Genomic DNA, 20,740 nt, shown 5'->3' with positions numbered 1-20,740 from the left:
CTCTTTTTCGTGAGCCGGCTCGAATGGCTCAGCTCACTAAAAAGAGCCGGCTCTTTTGGCTCCCGAACAGCTCTTTAAAAAATACGTGTTTTAACTATGAATTTGACTATGATAGGTGTGAAAAAAAATTGAATTCAATTATGAAATGAAATTATACTCGACCGTAACCACATATCTTTAAAAATGCATTGATTTGTCATGGCTCTCCAAGTTTTGACTACTCTCTGACTGTGTGTGAGTTGGCTCGGCCCTCCCTCATGCAGGATTGACAGGAACAGAATGTGAGGATGATCGTGTGCGCCTTTAAGCCCAGGGGCGGTTTTAGGCACGGGCGGACCGGGCAGCCGCCCTGGGCGCCATTTTTTCATGTCACGTGGGGGGCGCACGAGCACAAAATGAATAAATAAAAATCTCTGTGCCGCGAAGCGGTTTTCTCTTTTTCTATCATTTCACTGTGTGTGGAATTGGCAAATTGGCGCCCCCTTCAGGCAGCTGCAGGCACCCCTGCTTGCTGAGAAGGTGCCGTGCACAGAAGCTGTGTGGAAAAAGGGGAGGGGGACAGACAGCTCACCTGACTGGGTCTCCCAAATGGAACGGACAAGGGGGGGGGGGGGGGGGCACTGTATAGTGCAATACTCTAAATTAGTGGGCTAAAGTCAGTTGCACCTCGACTTTCTTCCAAATAACGCACATTTCATTCATAATATTAGAAATATAGGCCTAAAGTTCCTGCACATTTTTTTTTTTTTTTTTTGATTGTGTGAAATGGCTAATAAAAATATGTAACACAACGATTGTGGTCACCAAGGTGAATTGGCTTAGTCTTGACTTCTGGTCGTGAGTGACAGTGTTGGGGGGATGGGAAATCTGTTGACTGTTGAGTGCCAAAGAAGATGGACAGGAAAAGGTCAAGTAAGCCATCAGGTGCCCAATTTCGAAAAAAATGAAAAGAAGAAGAGGAGAAACGAGAAAAAGATAAAGGTATGCAAATATGTCTCTGTATGATTATTAAGGTATCCATGTCATGAATGAAGGGCTAATGTTAATTGGTGGGTATAGGCTAACTCTTAGGTTTGTTAGCCTTTTTGCTATGATGCTTGCTATGCAACAACAATATTTCGGTTTTAACTCAACAAACACGAGATAACATTTCACCATAATAGTGTGCTTTGCAACAAAACTGTTACAAGTTCAGTTATTATTTATTTTCATTATTTAGCCAACGGAATTTTCAAATCTGTAGGTAGTTTCAAATGTAGAACCGCCACTGTTTAAGCCTACAAGTATTTTTTTGTTGTTTACATTTACATTTAGTCATTTAGCAGACGCTCTTATCCAGAGCGACTTACAGTAAGTACAGGGACATTCCCCCGAGGCAAGTAGGGTGAAGTGCCTTGCCCAAGGACACAACGTCAGTTGGCTTGACCGGGAATCGAACTGGCAACCTTCGGATTACTAGCCCGATTCCCTCACCGCTCAGCCACCTGACTCCCTGACAAATTCTTTGAATTAGTCAATTATTTTAAATACAATTAAAATTCATTATTTCATAACCATTTCGTTTTCATAGGCTGTATTAATCTATTAAAAATAGAGTCGGCTCTTCAGATATGCGAGGCAGCTCCCGACTTTCACCTTCAAGAGCCGGCTCTTAGAGACGGATCGTTCGCGAACGACCCATCACTGGATACAACGTGCATTGCTGTTGCACAGAAAGTATGTATCGTGCAATGGTGTACTAGCAGCATTATACATTCAAGACTTGCATGTACAGTAAGTAATGTCACATTAAATAATGTATTTAAACTCAAGCTTGTGTGGTGAGTCGCTGTATTCATGCCACAGCCTAAACTTTATGTCAAAAGAAAAGTTTTTAATTTCCGGCGCATTCAAACAATCCCCTCAGTGAAGTTTGGCTAGCAACAGCTCGTAAAAGCTAGGCTAGCTTGCTCGTAGCACAATTCAGCATTTCCACGCGTGGCTCTAGACTGAGACCAAAAAGTCGCGTTTGGGGGCATATTTTCAGTTAGCAGATGGTAGCTACTGTTTGAATCGCATCATTATTATTTTGTATTATGATTAACCCTCTGTGTTCGTTTCTTGTTCACTACTTTTGTGTTTCAGGTCATTATAGCTGACTATAATTCCATAATAATACATATATTATCAACTAATGTTGTGTTACATCTTTTTAGCAACTTAAGTTCTTGCGAACATTACAAGTTTTAAATTTCTGTTTGCCATTTATGGCCTGTACGCCTCATTGACACAAGCGTATGTAACTAGATTTTGAGTGAAAGAAGCATAATATATGGATTATTTTGAATATGTACACTTGGATGTTGGTCCTGTCTATCTCCTTCCAGTTGTCTTTGTAAACACTTCTACCCTCCAAGTTAGTCATGTTTATCACTATGCTTTCAATGGACTATGTCAGGAACAGTTTGAAGCAGGATTTTATGTCATCAACCCGGGAGATGGCATATCTGGTTGGCCCTGGGGTCATCCTGATGACCTTTTCAGTCGACAGTCAACCTCTCCACTCAAGTGGTGATGAAAAACAAACCACAAACTCCCATTCTTGGACAGGAATGTCACAACAACCTCAGCAGGGCCCTCTTCCTCATCACTAGATTGGTTGTCTCTTTGTCTGGATCATAGTCTGTGTGTGTATGTATGTGTGTGCATATGTGTACTCAAACACATGTGCATGTTGGGTCTAGGAGGGTAAATGTGTCCATCTGTTGTATGGCTGTGTGCCTGAACAAAATTGTATAAAAAAATGTTTGTCTTGCCCATTCATTCGAATGACCGGTCATTTTTTTACCGGGAACACCACAGGTGTACAAAAGTTAAATAAAACACCCAAATTTCTATGAAATTCAGATCATTATTTTTTTGGCTGTTTAGACACCCACATTTTGTGGACAAAATCATGGAACCTTATGGCAATCAGAATAAAATTAAGTACATTTTTTCAGGGAGAAAACTTGTAAATCGGTCACTTTTGACCGGAACACAACAGGAGGGTTAAGAGGCCCCTGATTGGTCGAGGCCCAGGTAAGCCTGTGCATTAAGGCGCCACTGGTCATGTCAGTAGAAGGGGGATTTTCCGATCCAAGGGGAAATAAAGCAACACAATCTTTTTTTCTTTTCTTTTTTTTTTCTTTTTTTTTGCATGTTGCCAAAAAAAACCCCACTATGGACAACATCTTCAGGAAGTAGATTGGTAAAAATCAGGAAGTCCATTGCAATTCTTCAGAGAAATCATATCAACACAAACTACATTCTGGGGACTCCAGATCATATCCATTTGACAGCTTGGGATGAAATCCTCCTTTACTCTCACACACACACACACGCACAGTTGGAAACTTGTCACGAGAATAGAGAAATTCAAAAGTCTTTACAAAATGTTAATTTGGGTGGTTGGACTTATGTTGGTTTTCATGTGTTCTGGAAATCAAGCTCAAGGTAAGACGCCTGAATGTTTTTCTAGTGACAACCATGTGTGAAAAGTTTTGAAGGGAGGATTTTTGTTTTCATTTTACAACTAGAACACAGATCTTGTGATTTGTATGACTGGTTACAAGTCTTAATATATACAAAACAACCAACACGGGTACCCATTTAGAGGGAGTGCTTTTATTTAGTTACAGATTAAATAATCCATGTCAATCAATAAAGCCACTCCACTTTACTATAGACCACTCTGAACCAATTTATTCCAAATTGTTTGGAATAAAACGGTATCCTTGTCATGTCAAATCTAGGAGCTATAAGAATGATGGGACACTAGACAATCACAACAAAGGAAGAATGTGTTTTTAAGATTTGAGTTTATGGTTGTGACATTGTCTGCGCTTGTAAATTTCGGACATATGTAAGACACGCATACATACTTGGCTACTGTAAATGCAACCAATGAATCAAGACTATTATTTGTGCAAACAGAGACAGTTGTCATCACCATGAAGAACAGGGTGATGGTGGTTGTGCCACGGCAAGAAATCCAATTTGAATTCACTGCGTCTGTACCAGCCAATGAGAGTTTTGCCCAAGGCTTTTGCTTCGACCCAGAGGAAAAGACAATATTCACCTTTACTTTGCCCACTCAAAGAACCCAAGTGGTCGTACAGCGAGGGAAAAGCATTGCATTTGAGAAGTCTGGACATTACAAATGCCAGTTTAAAGAAAGCAAAGTGTACTTTGTTGTCTTGGTGAAAGGTGAGTTTGAGGAAAGAAATGTGAATGTGAGATTTGGGGTAGAAGCCTTCGACGACGTACTGTACGTGAAGGAAGATGTACAAGAAGGACAGTTACCCATTAATTGAACAGTTATCTTGTCCTGTGAGAAAATCTTGTCGTGGGTATTTACAAGCTGAGTGACAGGAGGTCTTGATGCGAAGGTGAAACCTAAACTTTAAAGGCATAATTCTATCTTCCGTTCGTAAATAAAAGGGTGACAGAAAGGATATGTGTTCATAGTTCTGTTACTATGCATACATTGTTATACACTCTAGGTCAAAAATGTAGTTGTCATCATCATTAGTACTTCACTCCAGTAAATAATGTTAATCACCAGTCTAATAATTATCTATTTCAATCTATTTGATCAATTTCAAGTCTATATCATGGCACATTCAGATATCTTTTAATAGAGAGTACATAGACTTTAATAGAGAGTACATAGACACTCTATAGTTGTTTTAGAGGGTTGGGTGGAGTTAGGGTGGGGGTTGTTTCTATTGATTGGCAGCTTGTGTTGGCGCTGTGTTTTGTCTGCTCCAGAGGAGGCCTACAGGAAGCCTGGACATATCCCTGTGACGGTCATTGTGTTAGCGACTCTCGACTCAGCCCTTCTGATCTTCAGTGTGCTGGGATCCATATACACCTTCAAAGGCCACCGGGTGAGACAGGCTCGGTTTTTAGATCTCTAGTCAGTAGGGACATTTCAAAGCCAAGTCTGCACCATTTCTCAGAATAGTTTTAAAATCCCTTGCAGCATTTGCAGCTCGGTGTTGTGATGTTCCGTGTTCTCTAACCTCTCGTTCACAGTGTCAATTAAACACGAGGAACCAAAGACGACATGCGAGAAATGGTGAAAGGGATAAGGAGCAGGTTCAAGAGGAGAAGAGGAAGAAAAGGGGGGACAGTACACAAGCAGAGAGAGCCGAAACCTCCGCTCCAGTTTATGCTGTAAGTACACAAGTATATCTGCAAGAAAAAGTGACCACAAAGTGGTCCACATTCAATTGCATCAAGAAAAGTACTGTCTGACATATAATAGGAACTTAATCCTTGCAGGGGACTTCTTGTGGCAATGTCCTTGTGCAATATTTCAAGCAAGATGTTTTTCGTGATATGCACGATGTTGGGTTAGCACCTTGAACAAAATAAGGAAGTGTGCTTTGGTGTGTTCAGTTTACCCGTGTATTTTGACTGTTTCATGCTCTTTGTTATCATTGCCTTTATTATAAAAGGTCGTAAATCTATCACACACAAGTTTCCACTTAGAATATATGTTTTTATCCCAAGCAAACTATGTCAGTCAGTGTGAATTATTTAATGCCATGATTTTGTAACATGTGTTTTCCCTGTCTTGAAAAAGGTATTTTGACCAATGTGTCAACACGATAAATGTGCAAGAGGAAACTAGGGGAAGTTTGTCAGGGGAACTAGTGAACACTTCCTTTTTGAGCTGGCTGCAGTTTGGGTGTGTTTTCAGTATAAGTAGCCCCATTAGGAATTTGATCCATGCTACTTAGAATCCTCTCCCCAGTTAACATCGGCAGGTACTGTGTCATGTATGTACCTTCTTGCTGTACTTTCAGAGTTTGGACCCTCAAACAATTTCTGTCTATGAGGAGCTACACCCAGAAGCAGCGAACTCTGACAATCAAGAGAAAAAAGTCAAGAAAAAGTCAAAACAGTTGGACAAATTGGTCAGTGTGAACTTTTTTTCAGTAGATGTTTTACTCGTAAAGAATTTTTGCTTTGGTTGTTAATGTTTGTTACTTACCTCTCTGCAACTGTCCTCAACTACAGGTGGAGAAAAAGGCTCAAGAGGGAATGGACGGAGATGATGAATGTGTCTATGAAAATTTTTAGTTTAATTCATTTTGTAAATACGTGTCCTTCACTTATCAATGCGTTATCTGTATGAAAGAAAATAAATGTATTTGTCAAACGGCAACCTGCTGATTGAATGGTAACTGATAACTGACACTTTTATCTAAAGCAGCACACATCAAACACGTCAAATGTATGAAATTCATCCATATACAATGCAGTGATTGTGACAATTTTAGATTTTTTTTGTTATTTTATGTTCTGACAGCTGAGTTCTAGGTCCTCCCCTTTAAAAAATGTCAACCAATGAAGTGACTGCTAATACTTGCACGAAGTCAGTCGAAACGTGCCCTCCTAAGTGAAAGAGAGGATGGAACAAGGAGGTGAAAGGTTTGAGGTGAAACATTTGTATTCATTGCAACCAATTGTTAGGGCAGAGAAAGTGTGTTTTTCAGATATGAGAGGGGAAGTGGTGTGGCATGTGGTTGATTTGGCCACACATTTATTTAAGGTCTGGTGGTAACTGCTCAGCATTGTGATGGTGTGTGTGCTATTTATGGGCAGTTAGAAACTATGAGCCATGTATTGTTGGCATTTGAGTTTGAAGATGTAGAGAGAACTGTGCTCTGGGCTCAGGGTTGAGGTGTCATGGTGAAACTGGAATTTAAGGGATTTAATGAGTGAAGGGTTTGGTGGTAGGGAGGTATGTAGGGCTATTTTCTCAAGGTGTATATTTATTTATTGTGTAGATTTTTAGGCTTTATTTTGAGATGTGAGTGTCGGCCCTTGGTTTTACCCTCCTAAACAGTAGGTGGCGGTAAAGCACCTCACTGAAATTTGTTGCAATCTGCAATTAAAACCAAAAGACAAAGAAGAAGAAGAAACTTGCTTATTGGCCCTTTTGCTCTTCCTTGTTGGCTTGTTGACGTTTATATTTTGATCATGGCAGCGGAGGGGGATTTTCTGATGAGATATAGAGCAGTGTCTAATAAACTAAAAAAGTAAGGCTTTCATGGCGCTTCTCATATTTTGTATCGTGAACATTAGGAATTAATCGTGCGTAATCGTCTTGATTGCATGTCAAGCTGGCCTAATTTATCTTGATTATATGCGCTAGCTAAGTACTGAACGGGTAGCTAGCTGTCTAGCATTAGCCTAAAACATCATAACATACAGTATACAGTAGCTAGGCAGCAACCGTTAGCTAGCTAGCTAGAGATAATGCTTTAGATAACAAATATGATCAACATGCGGTAATAAACATGATGTGCTACATGACTTTTTTGCTCAAATGCATGATAGTTAAAGTGTATTGGTTTTTGGTGAAAGCTGTAGTCGGCTCACTCACCTTGATAGCTAGCAAGCTATTTGGCTTTGAACCATACTGAAAAATGTTCTCCCCCCTTTCTCCCACTAATTTAAAAAGACGTTTCCTTCGGAAGCCAAATGTAGCAGAAGCAAGCGAGCAGTTTGGTGAGTCGAAGTTACCTTCAAGAATAATGCTCGATTGTCAAGATAAGGGAAGACATTAAAATACATCGAATTATTCTTTGTTCTGTCTAGGTCAGTTGGCTAAAGAGCTAAAGCAACAGGACTGCCTACAGTATGCAGCTTTCTGTAATCTTGCAATGGCTCGGTAAGTAGTCAGCAACAAATTTGCCATGTTGTGTATCCCTTCAAGACATTTTCTTTTATGAGAACAGTTGTATAATTGACTCATTTTAGAACCCAGTCATGAGTGGTTTAAATAGAATGGCTGGCATATAATTTACAAATTTTTGGTAGAGATGATACTGTTGTGTTACACTGATATGCAATATCATGGGTAGCAGATATGGATGGATGACAGAAATGATTGGTTCATACAATTATTATATATATTTTTTTAATTCATTCCAACTCTTTGCATCTTGATCCCATTTGAACCCCACAGGTGTGAGCAGACTCTGTTTAATGCCCCTGGGGAGGCCCTGGCTCTCACGGATGCAGCCCGCCTCTTCCTGTCCTCTGAGCGGGAGAATAGGGCACTCCAAGCCCCAGGCTTCGACGAGCACCTGCAGGCCGCCCTCAACTGCTACAGCTTTGCTATTAAGGTGAGGTTTCCCTATCCTCTTGCGTTTCCTGGTGCCTTTATTTCCCCTTTCCCCTACATTTCTCCAGAGAAAGTAGTTTAATGCTGTGTTTCACAAATTTCTTTCAGGTGTACATCGAGATGAACCAGCCAGTAATGGCTGCTAGCCTGTCTCTGGAACTTGGCAACGCGCTCAAGGTAGGGGAACCAGACTGATCAGAAAGAAAGTACTGGCACGGCCTGTCTTCATCTTTGCCCAGTCTGTGTAGTTGATGAATGCCATATGAACTATTTATTTCTCTCTCTCTCTCTCGTTCTTTTTTTATTTTTTTTATCCATGTCTGTCTCTTTCGGCATCCATCTGTTTGTCTCGTTTTCTGCTATCTCTCTCTCACTCATTCCCTCTCTCTCTCTCTCTCCCCCCTCCCCCCCCCCATACACACACACTGTCCTCTAAAGGAGATGAACAGACCAGGGGAGGCTATAGTTCATTACCAAAGGGCTGCAGAGTTGCAGACACAGACTCCCATAGAGGCTCTGTTGTCTATGGGGGAAATGGCAACCTGCAAGATTCTCACCCGTAAGTGCATCCTAATGTTTATCTCACCAGGAAACACACGGTTATCATACTCCTGCATCCGTGTGCACGACTGTTTTGTGTGCATGACTTGATGTGCGGACATCAGTCTTTGCGTGTTTCGTAAGCAGTCATAATACAAAGTGTGGGTTTGGTTCATTTGAACCCCGCTTGGCAGGTGACTATGACGGTGCGTTGTCCGTCCTGACGGAGATGCAGCTCATATGTCAGGAGGGGGGACTGCAGCTGCCCGGCACAAACACCCCCGTCGGTAAGGCACCAATGAGCCAGCCCATGTTTCCTCTCAGCCATGAATTGGAATTTCTAAATGGAAACCAATCTAGACACGCGTTCCAGACCGTGAGTTCTTTAGTTCTCAGCTGTAATGTCTTCTCTTGTCACACCACACCCTCTCAGGTGCCTTTCTGGACATTGTGGCTAAGTGTGAGATCTCCAGAGTCTTTTTGCTGATGCTTCTGGAGGTAAGCCCCAAGTAGTACAATGTTGTAGTTATTACTAATATGATTATAGTGAAATGGAAGTTGCATATATTATAATGCATTCATTTAGCGGACGTTTGCTCCAACACAATATACGGGAGGGGTGATTTGAACCTGTGGCCTCTTGATCTGCAGTCAAATACTATCCACTGAGCTATACCTATTTGTGGGTCACTGATAAGTTGTGCTCATTGAGTCCTGTGTTCCTGCAGCCCCCGCCTCAGAAGCTGTTACCAGAGCACGCCCAGACCCTGGAGAGATATGCCTGGGAGTCCTTTGACCCCCACAGTCAGGGTAAAATAACCATTTGTACTAACTAACTTTCAATCAAAACATTTTAAGAGGCAGTCATATCTAGGCCTTTTCCCAAAACTTTTCTATTCAAACTATTTCAACTAAAAAGTTCCACATTAAAATAAATATAAAATAATCTACCTAAATTTATCATTTTTATACAATACCTATAAAAAATGGCAGATTGAAAGTTCTTTAATAGTATTGCTATTATTGTTCTTTAATTTTCATTAAATGTTCCCATCATGTCTTGTTCTCCCCATGTAGTGACCTTCCTACCTGAGAATGTTTTCCTGCTCCTGCAGTCTGTTGTGGTAAGTGGCCTAGCAGTAACCTGGATGGTTGTGTATGGATGAACAAAATAGACTTCTGTCTATCTGGGAATGGATCCATTTCTTTGGACTTAAGGTTACATAAAAACAGCTGTACCGGGTATACAGTTGTTGTCATTCAGACTCCATTATCATCATTATACAGACATGGTGAGTCACCATAAAACTGTGTTGCAGATGGCCTGCCAGGAGAAAGACACAGAATCCCTCAAGTCTCTCCAAACCGAACTATGGTGAGCGTTCAATAATGATCCTTAATTTGCAAATGTTCCTTTTTAAATTTTTTGCTAAAATGTTATTTATTTCCACTCTTCTACGTTCTTGTTCCTCAGGCCACTTCTCTCTGCAGAGCAGAACCACCTTCTCCACCTAGTGGTCCAAGAGAGGATCACTCCCTCTGGGCAGGGAATTTAGGATGGTACAGAACAGTTAGTCACTCAAACACCCCTTTGGAATTGCACATAGTGGGACATTCCTTCCTGCCTTGGTCTGTTCTAGGGCCTCATGTTTTATGGGCGTGTTCCATCCATGACTACAATGTTCTGTAACTTCTTTCTTTGTTACGTTTAGTTTTGGGGCGTAGGCATACGTAATGAATCCGTATTTGATGTATTGCTATGTCTCTCAAAAGTCACTGGATTGCTATTGGTATTCATGTCTGCATTCATGTGCACAAATGTATTTATTTATGAGATGATTTCGATAGAACTGTTATGTTTTCTAGAACTGAACTGTTAAGTGATAATTATTTTGGTTAAGTTTTTATTTTTGGTATGACATGGCTTGAATTCCATTGTAATTACAAAAACCCACAACTGAATATTAATAAACGGTGGTATTACAAACACTTGTTATTCTCTGTACCTGATTACTTAAGTTCACTTGTACAAGTATATGTACTTTAATATGATAGCAGCCAACCAAAACACAGAATCAGACATGGTTAAAAAAAAATCACGTAGGATACAAATGTTAAAACAATGCAAAACAAAACAATGGTTACAATGTACTTCGATGATAATACAAAAATGTATATGATTACAATATACTTCAATTGAAAATAAAAACACTTTCAACAACATAAAAAAGATTATAATACATTTTTCCTGGGAAGGAAAGCTTGTTATTGTCTTATTATCGTTCAAGTAGGGAGTCAGGTGGCAGAGCGGTTAGGGAAGCGGGCTTGTAATCAGAAGGTTGCCAGTTCGATTCCCGGCCATGCCAGATGACGTTGTGTCCTTGGGCAAGGGGGAATGTCCCTGTACTTACTGTAAGTCGCTCTGGATAAGAGCGTCTGCTAAATGACAATGTAAATGTAAGTACTGTTCACAAGATGTTATCAGAAGATGTTTTGTGTGTCCTATAATACAGTATATGTTCACCCTTTACTCTCTTGATTGTGCATGCAATGAAGTAAAATATTAAAAATATTTTTATGTAAAATATAAAAGCACCAAATATTTCACGTCCAACAACACACTTGTTGCAAGCATCATTCATTTCCATTTTCCCCTCCCCCTCTAGATGCATTGCCCCTCCCCCATACCATTATCCCTCAAAATATAAAACTTTTAAAACTGAACCTGTATTTTTTCTGAAGGCTTTGTAGCAATACAAGGTTTTTTATATGCCTTGCCTACACTGCAGATGACTGCTACAACGCATTTAGGGAAAACGTGACATAAACAAATTACTCTTTAAAACTTGCATCCCTTCCTGTCCTCACCTCATCTGTTTTCCTTCTCTTAGGAAAAAATATGTGAGGGCCCTCCCCTCTGGCCACCTCCTCTGATGTTGGGAGAGACGGGCCCAAAGAGAGACGCCAGAGATCCAGGACTAAACTCTTGATTCAACTTTTCTCTCCATGCTTCCCACCCACTTCATCCCCATATCCGATGTAACAACACTCCTTCCTGTGTATCCCCCTCCTTCCCTCCTTCCTTTCCCTCCTTTTCACTCGCTCTTCTTGCGCAGAACCACATAGACTACGCCCAGGAGGAAGGTGAAAACGAAGGAGACCCAGGCCAGGATGAAGGAGTGTCCATACCAGCCAAGGCCCTCCTCCCTCTCCTGATGGTGGAACTGGGCCGTGTAGATGGAGGCGGCGATCATTATACACAGACCTGGAGGTGGGGGAGGAGGACGAAATTGAGGAGGTGATGGGTGGACAATAAGAAGAAGGAGGGACAAAAAGAGAAGGAGGGGGAGAAGGAAGAATAGGAGGTGACACAGTAGGGATGGAGGTGGACACATCTTCGCATCAGAAGGTTAGAATGAGCACATCTTAAAAGCTCTTACAACAAAGTTATACCAATTTCCCAATAAATCATCATAAATGTGCAGGTATTGCAGCTATGAAATATTTTGCTTGGTGCAACACTATTTGGTTGATTAAGGATTCAGTGACTTCAACTGTATTTGTACCAGACAAAAGTCATTGTCAACCACGTTGATACTAGCGAAAAATTATCTGGATTTGCTCAACTAACAACAGTACCTCAATTACAAATAATCTATATAACCTCCAACATACGCATCGGAGGTCTGTCATATCAGCGATATTAAAATATTTCTATTAGTTCATAAATTTAAAAAACTAGTATCGGCCATTTTGTATTGAGGTGCCATTGTAGACTCACACGAGACGAGCTGTAGGACTCCGGAGAAGGTGAACCTCTGGCCCTTGCTCAGGGTGAAAAGCTGGGCGACAAACACAAACAAGGACAGGATGGAGAAGATACAGGCGAGCACAGTGCCGGCCTGCACTGCCTGCAGGTAGTCTGTAGGGGGCGACAGAGAGAACAGGGTTCTATAAGGAGATGGTGGAACAGACCTGTAATTTATAAGACAACTGGGTCCTAAATTTACTTACGCCACAAGCACACCTGTGCATACTACCAATAAAATATATGTCACACAATGACTTGCGTAAATCACAATTTGATTATTGTCCTCCCTTTTATAGGTTTAGTCTAGTCTTAAGTTTAGTCTAATCTTTTTCATTCTAGACTATAGGGTCTTACCGACTCAGTATTACCCTAAACTAATAAGCCGACTAAAAGTAATGACAGATCAGTTATACACTCCTCTATTTCTTTTCATTTCCTCTCTTTCATCAGTTTAGGTTACAGCTACAAACCAAAGAAGCAGCGATGCGTGAACCCATGCCCTGGAGGTACAGTACCTTCAGGGTAGCCTGGCTTCAGGTTGGTGTAGTGCCAGACAGAGCCTGTCTGTTCCCACCGGCCCCAAACATCTGTGGAGACTGTGTTTGTGAACCACCAAGCCTGAGAAAACAGGAGACACTCCGTTCTAATCCATCTGTTGTTTGTTTCCCCTCTCTTTCTGACACGGTGCACAATAGACGACCATTTGTGCACCCAGTTTGGCAAGTTTGGGCCCCTGTTTGGGAACCGACACTTTCATAGAATGTGTAATGGTGTTTGAGGTGTGTGGAGTTATGTAATGTGCCAATCCAATCTCTTATTGTGTATATTAGTATACTTACCTTAATTTACTGACTGTAGGGAACAGAAAGTGGGAGTGTCCTGATCTACTTACATTGTCAATGGTGGCAACCAGGAGAAGGATGATGGTGGTAATATGAAGAAGAATAATTCCACCCAGAACCAACATTGTGACTGACTGCAAAAGACATCAGGAATTAGAGGAAGGATAGACAATGTTTTTGTATTACACAGGCTTATGTAACGGTTTTTCAGACAAGAGGATGTGAGGTAACAGCTGTTGACGCAGCTATCGTAAATGGCCACAGTGCCTTTAAAAAAGAAAGGGCTAAACGGGGAAAGAGCGGGATGGTAGCAAGTCCAAACTCGTCTCGTAAGGCTCTCTAAAATCACAATTTTTTGAATAGCGGCATGCATGGACCATCTGCTACATGACAACTCCCCCTCGCAGTTCCAAACACCGCGGTGGATTCCCCCTGAGCGCAATACTTCAAAAGCCAACTGGGAATTCAAATATGTGTTTTATGTTGGCCTCATATCACCAAATCGGACCGTAGAAGAAACGACACATTTTTGTTCACCAAGATATGCGATGTTTCATTAGGAGCGTCAATCCTAAAACCATTCAGAGATAATAAGAAGTTTATTGAAGACTAAAAATGATGGCTGTTTCAAAAACTTGGAAGTGCAGTTACTAATATAATTATGTAGGCCTAATCATAACATGTAAAAGTGTTCAAGTCGAAACTTCTAGTGAGCAAATGCAACTTTTGCCTCCGTTAGTCAAGACCATTGCTGGGATATAAGAAAAGAGCGCGTAAAAACAACGGAGAATACGCGTTGTCTAAAATATGATAGGCTATTTAGCAATGTTATCTGTTATCTGTTGCAATGTAATTTTCTGTAAATCCGTGCAAAAGAACAAAATGTTTTGACATTACTGGCGCGCGCAAAAGTCTTCCATGTATTTCTTCCTAGCTTCAATTTCACTGTTCTAAGAAAACATATTTTTAATTTTTCGTCCATTATACATTCTAAGACACACTCAAGACTAATGTAAACTGCATTCAACATCAAACAAAGCGATACAAAATGTTAACAGATATTACCTGTAAGACGTTTTACGCACGCGAGATATTTGGAATCTGAAAAACTGTAGACCCACCCAGCGTCGAATTCATGGTCCACACATCACCCTTTCCCCCCTCTCCTCTCCAGCCCCTTCCCTCCCTTTCTCTTCCCAAACCCCACCCACATCCTCAACTTTTCAGAGTAGACAAATGGCCAACGTTTTCCCTGTCAAAACTCTAGTTGGACCACAGAGGATTGATTTCTGAGGGGATTTATTGACTGATCAACGTATAGGCCTACGTCTACGGTATTATATTATTGAAATCATTATATGACAATGCATCCTAATAAGTGCAGCATATTACAGCATCTAAGTGTTCAGTCATATACTGTTTACACCGTATATATGTCTATGGTTACACCCCAAATCTCCACGCCCATTCTCTAATGTAATATCGTTTTATGTGTCTCTCTTTCCTAAATATCGTTTTTTTTTCTGAGATGTTTGCCATATGTCCCAAACATTACAGTAACATAAATTGAACATTTTGATGTATGAGTTTTCTATGTAAAGTATATACAGTATACAAAACACCAAGTTTGGTCTCAAGGATTAATGAACAGAAGGCAAGATATTCTGCAAAACAAATGCGACAAAGTGCGCCAACTTTAAATAATCAACAATTACAGCTGTTGGGGTCACATTCTGTTTGTTTTTGGATTGATGTGAAAAACAATGCCAGTTGTGATCTCAGCTGTTTTTTCTTGTAATGTTTTTCCCTAAGTAGTTTTTTTTTTTAAATGAGCAACGCAAATGCAAAACAAGTTGGGGTGCTGATTGTGTGATTACATGTTACCTACAGAATTACATGTCCCCCTCCTACGGCACAGGACATATAGACACCCATTAAAAACACGTCAAAGTAACAAAACAACAATAATAACAAAATCATCTTTGAGTCATCTCAAGATCATTTATAGGATTCAAAAGGGTCATGACCTCATACCCCATGGACCCAACCGTCCATCGTGAAGATTGTTCACATTCCATAAGGAGGACGTGACCAATTTCCTAGTTAAAAGATGTAATTAAAGCCAAAGTCTCTAATCAACAAAAACACAAGACCTCGAAGAAGTCATGTGTCCTCAACTAAACGTTCATGACCCGATAACAATAGTCTGCCTTCTTTCTAAAACTTGAGTATTTCATGATGGACTTTTAGTCGATCAATTTACGTATATCTAATTAAGCTTCTGTGGGGTGCTGGATCAGACATGGATCCCATTGAAGCTCTGGTTCATATCTTTATAAACCATGGTCTGCAGATTTATCGTTACGTTTTACTCTTAAGTAACTTATCAGTGAAAGCCTCTCCTCAACCACACAATGTAGCATCATCGAGAGTTAAGGTTAGCAGGCCCTTCCAAATGAGAACATCCTTGTTTACTAGAACCATATTCATTTGCATGGGAAAGAACATCTCCTTTATTGTTGTTCTCCTAGCAGATTTCCCAGCATCCTCTCTGCCTCTGTCCCACCTCCCCTCGGATTGTGGCCTCTCTCTGAAGACCACAAGGAGGACGTGGTCTTGAGTTACAACAGATGCTTTGTTCTCCTGGGGGTACGCCATGATGAATAGACACGCTCTGCTTCCTGTTGCCACTCGAAGGACACACCCGCCCAAAACACACGTGTTGGTGTGAAGCTGCACCACAGGCTACATTTCATCTGCATCATCTCACACCAAATGGGTGTGATCAATTATCTCAGGAACCTCATGAATATGTGTGTTTTTGTTGTTGTTTGTCATAGCCATCATGTATTGTTCAGGAACGTTGAGGTAGAACTCTTGGTTCTGTTCACACTGTTTATCAGAGGGAGGACTTTTTCCCTCTGCAGGGGTATTTTCCAAAGGTGAGGGCCTACTGCTATATTTAGGTGCCCTCAAGTGTTGGGCATTTGGGGGTTATTTAGAGACTTTAGGAACTTTGGTGTGGGCCCAGTGGACTGACTCAAAATGCAGTGTATTGTGGGTTTCAACAGTCGGAGCTTTGCTGGTGACTTAAACCCATTTGTAACACTGGTAGGATTGGGAGTTGTTTGTTTTATGATGGGCCATTTGACTGACTAATGCTTCTCACTTCTGCCCTCTCCTCGGTGAAGGCCTGACCTCCTTACTGCTGGTTCTTCACCCAAACCACTTCTGAATCAGTGGTGTCCCATGTTTCTCTCACTACCTGTGAGTTAAAAGAGAAGGTAATAAATTAAACCACAATTGCTACCCTTGGGTTAAGTTTCAGAAGAGCAAAATTGCATTCAATAATTTTGGTCCAGGCAATTCGAACAATAATATCTGTATATTTTATTTCAATTAAGACATTTGTAGTACATTTCAAGACTGTAATATGAAATGGTTTATATAATCTTCTTTCTTTCTTACATTGCACCTACATCCGATCCAAAGGGAAGGTTGTCTCCTGCCCATCTCAAATCCATGACCTGCCAGCACCCAAACACCTAGCCCAACATCCGAGTTAGTAAGTGGATCTCTTGACCCTTGACCTCTGATCCCCCACACACACACACACACTCTCTCACCCTTCTCTCTCACCCTTCTCCTATGGCAGCTGCCACCAGACACCTTGTCTTCTGTGTAGCTGTTAACAACAATACCGAAAGTCACCCGACACTTTGCTACATTGCATGTAGTTGCTTGTCACCCTGAAACCCCAAAGCATGCACATTCCACCACAAAACCCACCCCCCAAAACGTTCTTTCATTTATTCCACAAGCCATTCCTCATAAGCCTTATGAGTGATCGTCTCTTTTTTTGCTGTTCCCTTATAACTAAAATCTCCCCAGAGAATAGTCTTACTTTAGAGTCAATTTAACAGAGGCTAGGGTTATCTATCTATTTCAGGTTGAACACTTAAATTGTCTTGCAGCAAGGGACACGCGCACACGTTGTTAGACGACCGTGCGTTAATAAAAGGCTTCCTGTTGTGTTCTTATTTTGTGACTGTCGGGAATAGACGTTCCCAAGTATGCAATTGGCTTATGTGGTGGGGGCTTCCTTGAGGCCGTTTGGATGAGACACATTGTAATGGTTGATTCCTCCTCCTACCAAATGCAATAAATAGATAAATGGAATTGTGCGAATACTTCGAAATGCAATGGTTTTCGCGTAGGCCAATGATAAATTATGTTTGGAACATCGAGGCGTTTTAGCATTTTATACCATTGTATGTATTCTATACAAACCATAGTATAACCTGCGTAACGCCTGGGACACACTGGCTGCGAAGCGCCCGGACGCGCCGCGCAGCGCCACGATCGGCTACGATCGGCTACGACTGAGCAAAAGCTGTTCACACAAGACGCGCATTTCTCCGCGCCGGTCACCAAGCCTTTCAGCTACTCTGAGCTTTCCTTTACGCTAACATGGTACATAAACATGGCATTGGCTATATCCCAGCATTAATCCTTATCTACGTTGTCCTTGTAAAATTGTTGCTGACATACAACTCCCTGTGCTTTTCAACTTCGAGAATTCATTTGATCGTTCATTTAGAAATCGACTTGGGGGTTCTCTCTCGGTAGGCTATGTCTGCGTGTGTGTTGTGTGCAACGCGTGACAACTCGTTTCTCTCAAACAAACAAAACAACTACGGGCATGCTAGCTTAACGGATCAATCCGTTTATTTTCATTCGTTTTCATCAGGGTAAACACATGTAAAGGACGTTCGTTACCAACATTGTGTAATTATAAAGTCTACAACTTTACAAATGTTCACCGTAGTCTACAATTAATGGAGTAAAATCTTAATAACATGTTTTTTTATTCAAATATATCAACTAATATGGTGTATTTCATCATCCTGCAGCCGATTTCGCAAGCGTCTCGCGAACAAATTCGACCAGCTGCCGAAACGATCGCTGCAGATCGCAGGCGATCGCGGCGCTTCGAAGCCAGTGTGGCCGGTCCCATTTGATAACATGGGCGCCGAAAGAAAAAAGGAGGCGCTTCCAGGCGCGTCGCAGGAGATCGCAGCCGATCGCAGGCAGTGTCCCAGGCGTAAGGTGTCAAAAACAAAACCGTATATGCGTAGCCTGACGAACTGAGACCCACACAGGATCCCGGGTTCGTTTATTAACTGTTACTTTCGCAGAAAGGCCTACCCAAGAAATGATTTAAAACAAAATAATACAAAACAATACGGCAGTGGACTTAGGATACTGACATAGAAAACAAAACTATATAAATATACAGTCATGGAAACACTGGCGTAAGCCGCCACATACGAATCCATAGACATCCATCCAAAAAATTATAATAAACACAAAACATCATCCAGTCAAAAGATGAACAGGTATAATTAAAACCTTTTGACATACATGTTTTAAACCTGTATTACAATATTTACCTAGATGTTTACAGGGTTTACTCCGGCAGTTTCAAAGGTGCTGCTTTCATGCTCGGACAGAAAAGAAAAGAGAGGACGATCAAGATGCACCGCGTTAACACTTGGCTCGTGACACCGCCACCTAGTGGCCGAATAACTCAAAATGTACCTTTCAGGTTTATAATAAAAAAAATAAAAAAAAATATATAAAAAAAAAAAATTATATATATATATATATATATATATATATACACTGTATTTACCCAGAAATAAAAGTGATTGGGGTGTTACAACAAATTCACCACCCAGCTACATATGATTGATTGGTCGACGCTAATTGTCAATTAAATCCCTTCTTGCCAGCTGGTTGGCCTGTTCGCGCCAGCCAGCCAAAGAAACACTTTGGAGATGTCGTGTCAACCGATGAGAAAATTAATTACATTTATATGTATGATAGCTATTGTATCACATTTAAACTTAAGAATATGCAGCTCGCAAACTGACCTCGTTGAGTTTGCCGAGGAAGAAAACGCGACTGACGTTAACGGAGGGAAAGGAAAGAGCCCAAGAGTCAGCACCGAAGATGAAACGGGCAACTTTAGTCGTCGAAACTTCATTCATTGCGGTCCAAGTCTCCCATTTGCAAAAAACAATTGTTCAGAACAAAGTGAACGGTCATCTTTACTCACTGACAGTGCTGTTCCCCTTCGCAGTCTTCCGGCGGAATTTTATAAAACACAAAAAAGACCGGTCGATGTCGAGGAAGGTTATCAGCCTGAGTTTCAAGGTGAACGTTTTGTGTTGGTTTGAATTCTACATCAACATACTTGACCTGTTCCTCTATAATGTTTCCATTTTATCTTACTGTACATAGCCTATGGAGGTTTGGAGGGATATGTTGTCCAAGGAAAGATGTCAGGTTCACCAGATGAACGTCACCTATCTGCATGGCAGGCAATGAGGCCCTCTGTACAGTGCAAGAGCAACTTCATGACCTTGACTGTAACTGGGCGAGGATACATAAACCTGTTGGTGGATAGAGGTCGGTCAGAATAAGGTTTGGAGGGGTACATGCGTGGGTGAGTGTATGAGGGACAAAGGGGTAGTACAAATACATATTTTTTAGAAAGATTTAACAAGCTAGTTGTTGCGGTTCCCATGTGTTGACATGTTGGAATAAACACCATAACCTCTTTTGAGTGAAACCCCTGGGGGGAATGGCTAACCTCATTAATCCTGATTGTTCCAACCACTTTGCAAAATGTTTTGATTATTTGGTTGTAGATTCTGGCTCTTTTCCCTTACTAAAAAGATAACGTAACAAAATGTTTTGAACTGACCAACAGTGTTTTTATTTTATTTTTGATTCCCTCCAGTGGATGCACTCCCCATCTCTCTGTTACAACTCCCTCCACATTGTGGCTACTTGGTGAAGACCACATGCGAGGATCTACAATTGTTGGCGCCATATGAAAGCTGTTACATCACCAAACAGGTACTGCTCTAAATGTTACTCTTCCTAACCCATTCAAAGCTCTTGCCCATTTCACCCTGATACATTTGGGTTACACATTTTCCAAAGTTTCTAGAAAAGCAGTGAGGGATTCACTTTTTAATATGATTGTATTCAGGTCGCTTGAATTACAGGTCTATGAAACTTGTCGCCTTGAAGGACATTCAGTTTCTGGAATGTTCCCTTAAAAAAAATCTGGTATCACTTCCTGTGTCCCTTTTTCTTTTATTTCCACCCTACAATGGTCTACCTTTACCTTCCTACAGAATGGTTGCTATGTCCTGCCCTTGCTGTGGTGGGGGAGCCCAGTGCAGTACTCCTGTCCCTCTCCTCCCCAGCCTGCCTTCCCACGTATTCCCCTCACTGTTCGCTGCGCCGACTTTGGCGTGACGATTCATATACCTGGAGGGAAGAAGGCCATGTCTACTCCAGGGGTCA

The 20,740-nt window shown here is 41.2% G+C and overlaps 3 protein-coding genes across 4 annotated transcripts; 2 read left to right on the top strand and 1 right to left on the bottom strand.

Moving 5' to 3' along the window:
• The first annotated feature begins 3,267 nt into the window (after positions 1–3,267).
• Positions 3,268–6,194, top strand: si:ch211-243a20.4 (uncharacterized). 2 transcript variants are annotated; one of them, XM_067259638.1, is made up of 6 exons: positions 3,268–3,474; positions 3,955–4,227; positions 4,792–4,910; positions 5,059–5,199; positions 5,835–5,945; positions 6,049–6,194. In XM_067259638.1, the coding sequence occupies exons 1-6, from the start codon at positions 3,327–3,329 to the stop codon at positions 6,109–6,111; spliced, it is 855 nt and encodes a 284-aa protein (XP_067115739.1). In that variant the 5' UTR covers positions 3,268–3,326; the 3' UTR covers positions 6,112–6,194. The 2 variants fall into 2 exon arrangements, 1 of the variants encoding a protein (XP_067115739.1); XR_010879295.1 differs by lacking the exon at positions 3,955–4,227.
• A 783-nt stretch (positions 6,195–6,977) lies between these two features.
• f8a (coagulation factor VIII associated) lies at positions 6,978–10,693 on the top strand. Its single transcript, XM_067259273.1, has 12 exons — positions 6,978–7,073; positions 7,499–7,545; positions 7,636–7,708; positions 8,006–8,165; positions 8,273–8,341; positions 8,603–8,723; positions 8,899–8,991; positions 9,138–9,202; positions 9,433–9,514; positions 9,782–9,828; positions 10,024–10,079; positions 10,179–10,693. Exons 1-12 carry the CDS (start codon positions 7,015–7,017, stop codon positions 10,258–10,260), a joined length of 954 nt encoding a protein of 317 aa, XP_067115374.1. The 5' UTR covers positions 6,978–7,014; the 3' UTR covers positions 10,261–10,693.
• Positions 10,694–11,390: 697 nt separating this feature from the next.
• Positions 11,391–14,510, bottom strand: emp1 (epithelial membrane protein 1). Its single transcript, XM_067259604.1, has 5 exons — positions 14,423–14,510; positions 13,408–13,491; positions 13,031–13,133; positions 12,486–12,626; positions 11,391–11,969 (listed from the first exon to the last, which is right to left on the bottom strand). The coding sequence occupies exons 2-5, from the start codon at positions 13,480–13,482 to the stop codon at positions 11,800–11,802; spliced, it is 489 nt and encodes a 162-aa protein (XP_067115705.1). The 5' UTR covers positions 13,483–13,491; positions 14,423–14,510; the 3' UTR covers positions 11,391–11,799.
• Between the last annotated feature and the right edge of the window lie 6,230 nt (positions 14,511–20,740).

Source organism: Osmerus mordax, chromosome 21 (assembly GCF_038355195.1).
Source record: "Osmerus mordax isolate fOsmMor3 chromosome 21, fOsmMor3.pri, whole genome shotgun sequence".
Classification (NCBI taxonomy): Eukaryota; Metazoa; Chordata; class Actinopteri; order Osmeriformes; family Osmeridae; genus Osmerus; species Osmerus mordax.
Note: the sequence above shows the minus strand (reverse complement) of the source record. Positions and strands in the feature narration are given on the sequence as shown.

What these genes read in the sequence shown, in the direction of transcription:
- si:ch211-243a20.4 (XM_067259638.1), top strand. Translation starts at nt 3,327, where the DNA reads ATGAAATCCTCCTTTACTCTCACACACACACACACGCACAGTTGGAAA. An exon ending in ACACCTTCAAAGGCCACCGG is followed by an intron (nt 4,911 to 5,058) that starts GTGAGACAGGCT and finishes TCTCGTTCACAG; the next exon opens with TGTCAATTAAACACGAGGAA. An exon ending in CCTCCGCTCCAGTTTATGCT is followed by an intron (nt 5,200 to 5,834) that starts GTAAGTACACAA and finishes CTGTACTTTCAG; the next exon opens with AGTTTGGACCCTCAAACAAT.
- f8a (XM_067259273.1), top strand. Translation starts at nt 7,015, where the DNA reads ATGGCAGCGGAGGGGGATTTTCTGATGAGATATAGAGCAGTGTCTAAT. An exon ending in AACCTGCAAGATTCTCACCC is followed by an intron (nt 8,724 to 8,898) that starts GTAAGTGCATCC and finishes CCCGCTTGGCAG; the next exon opens with GTGACTATGACGGTGCGTTG. An exon ending in TCTCTCCAAACCGAACTATG is followed by an intron (nt 10,080 to 10,178) that starts GTGAGCGTTCAA and finishes CTTGTTCCTCAG; the next exon opens with GCCACTTCTCTCTGCAGAGC.
- emp1 (XM_067259604.1), bottom strand. Translation starts at nt 13,482, where the DNA reads ATGTTGGTTCTGGGTGGAATTATTCTTCTTCATATTACCACCATCATC. An exon ending in TGGTTGCCACCATTGACAAT is followed by an intron (nt 13,134 to 13,407) that starts GTAAGTAGATCA and finishes CTGTTTTCTCAG; the next exon opens with GCTTGGTGGTTCACAAACAC. An exon ending in AGTCCTACAGCTCGTCTCGT is followed by an intron (nt 11,970 to 12,485) that starts GTGAGTCTACAA and finishes CCCCACCTCCAG; the next exon opens with GTCTGTGTATAATGATCGCC.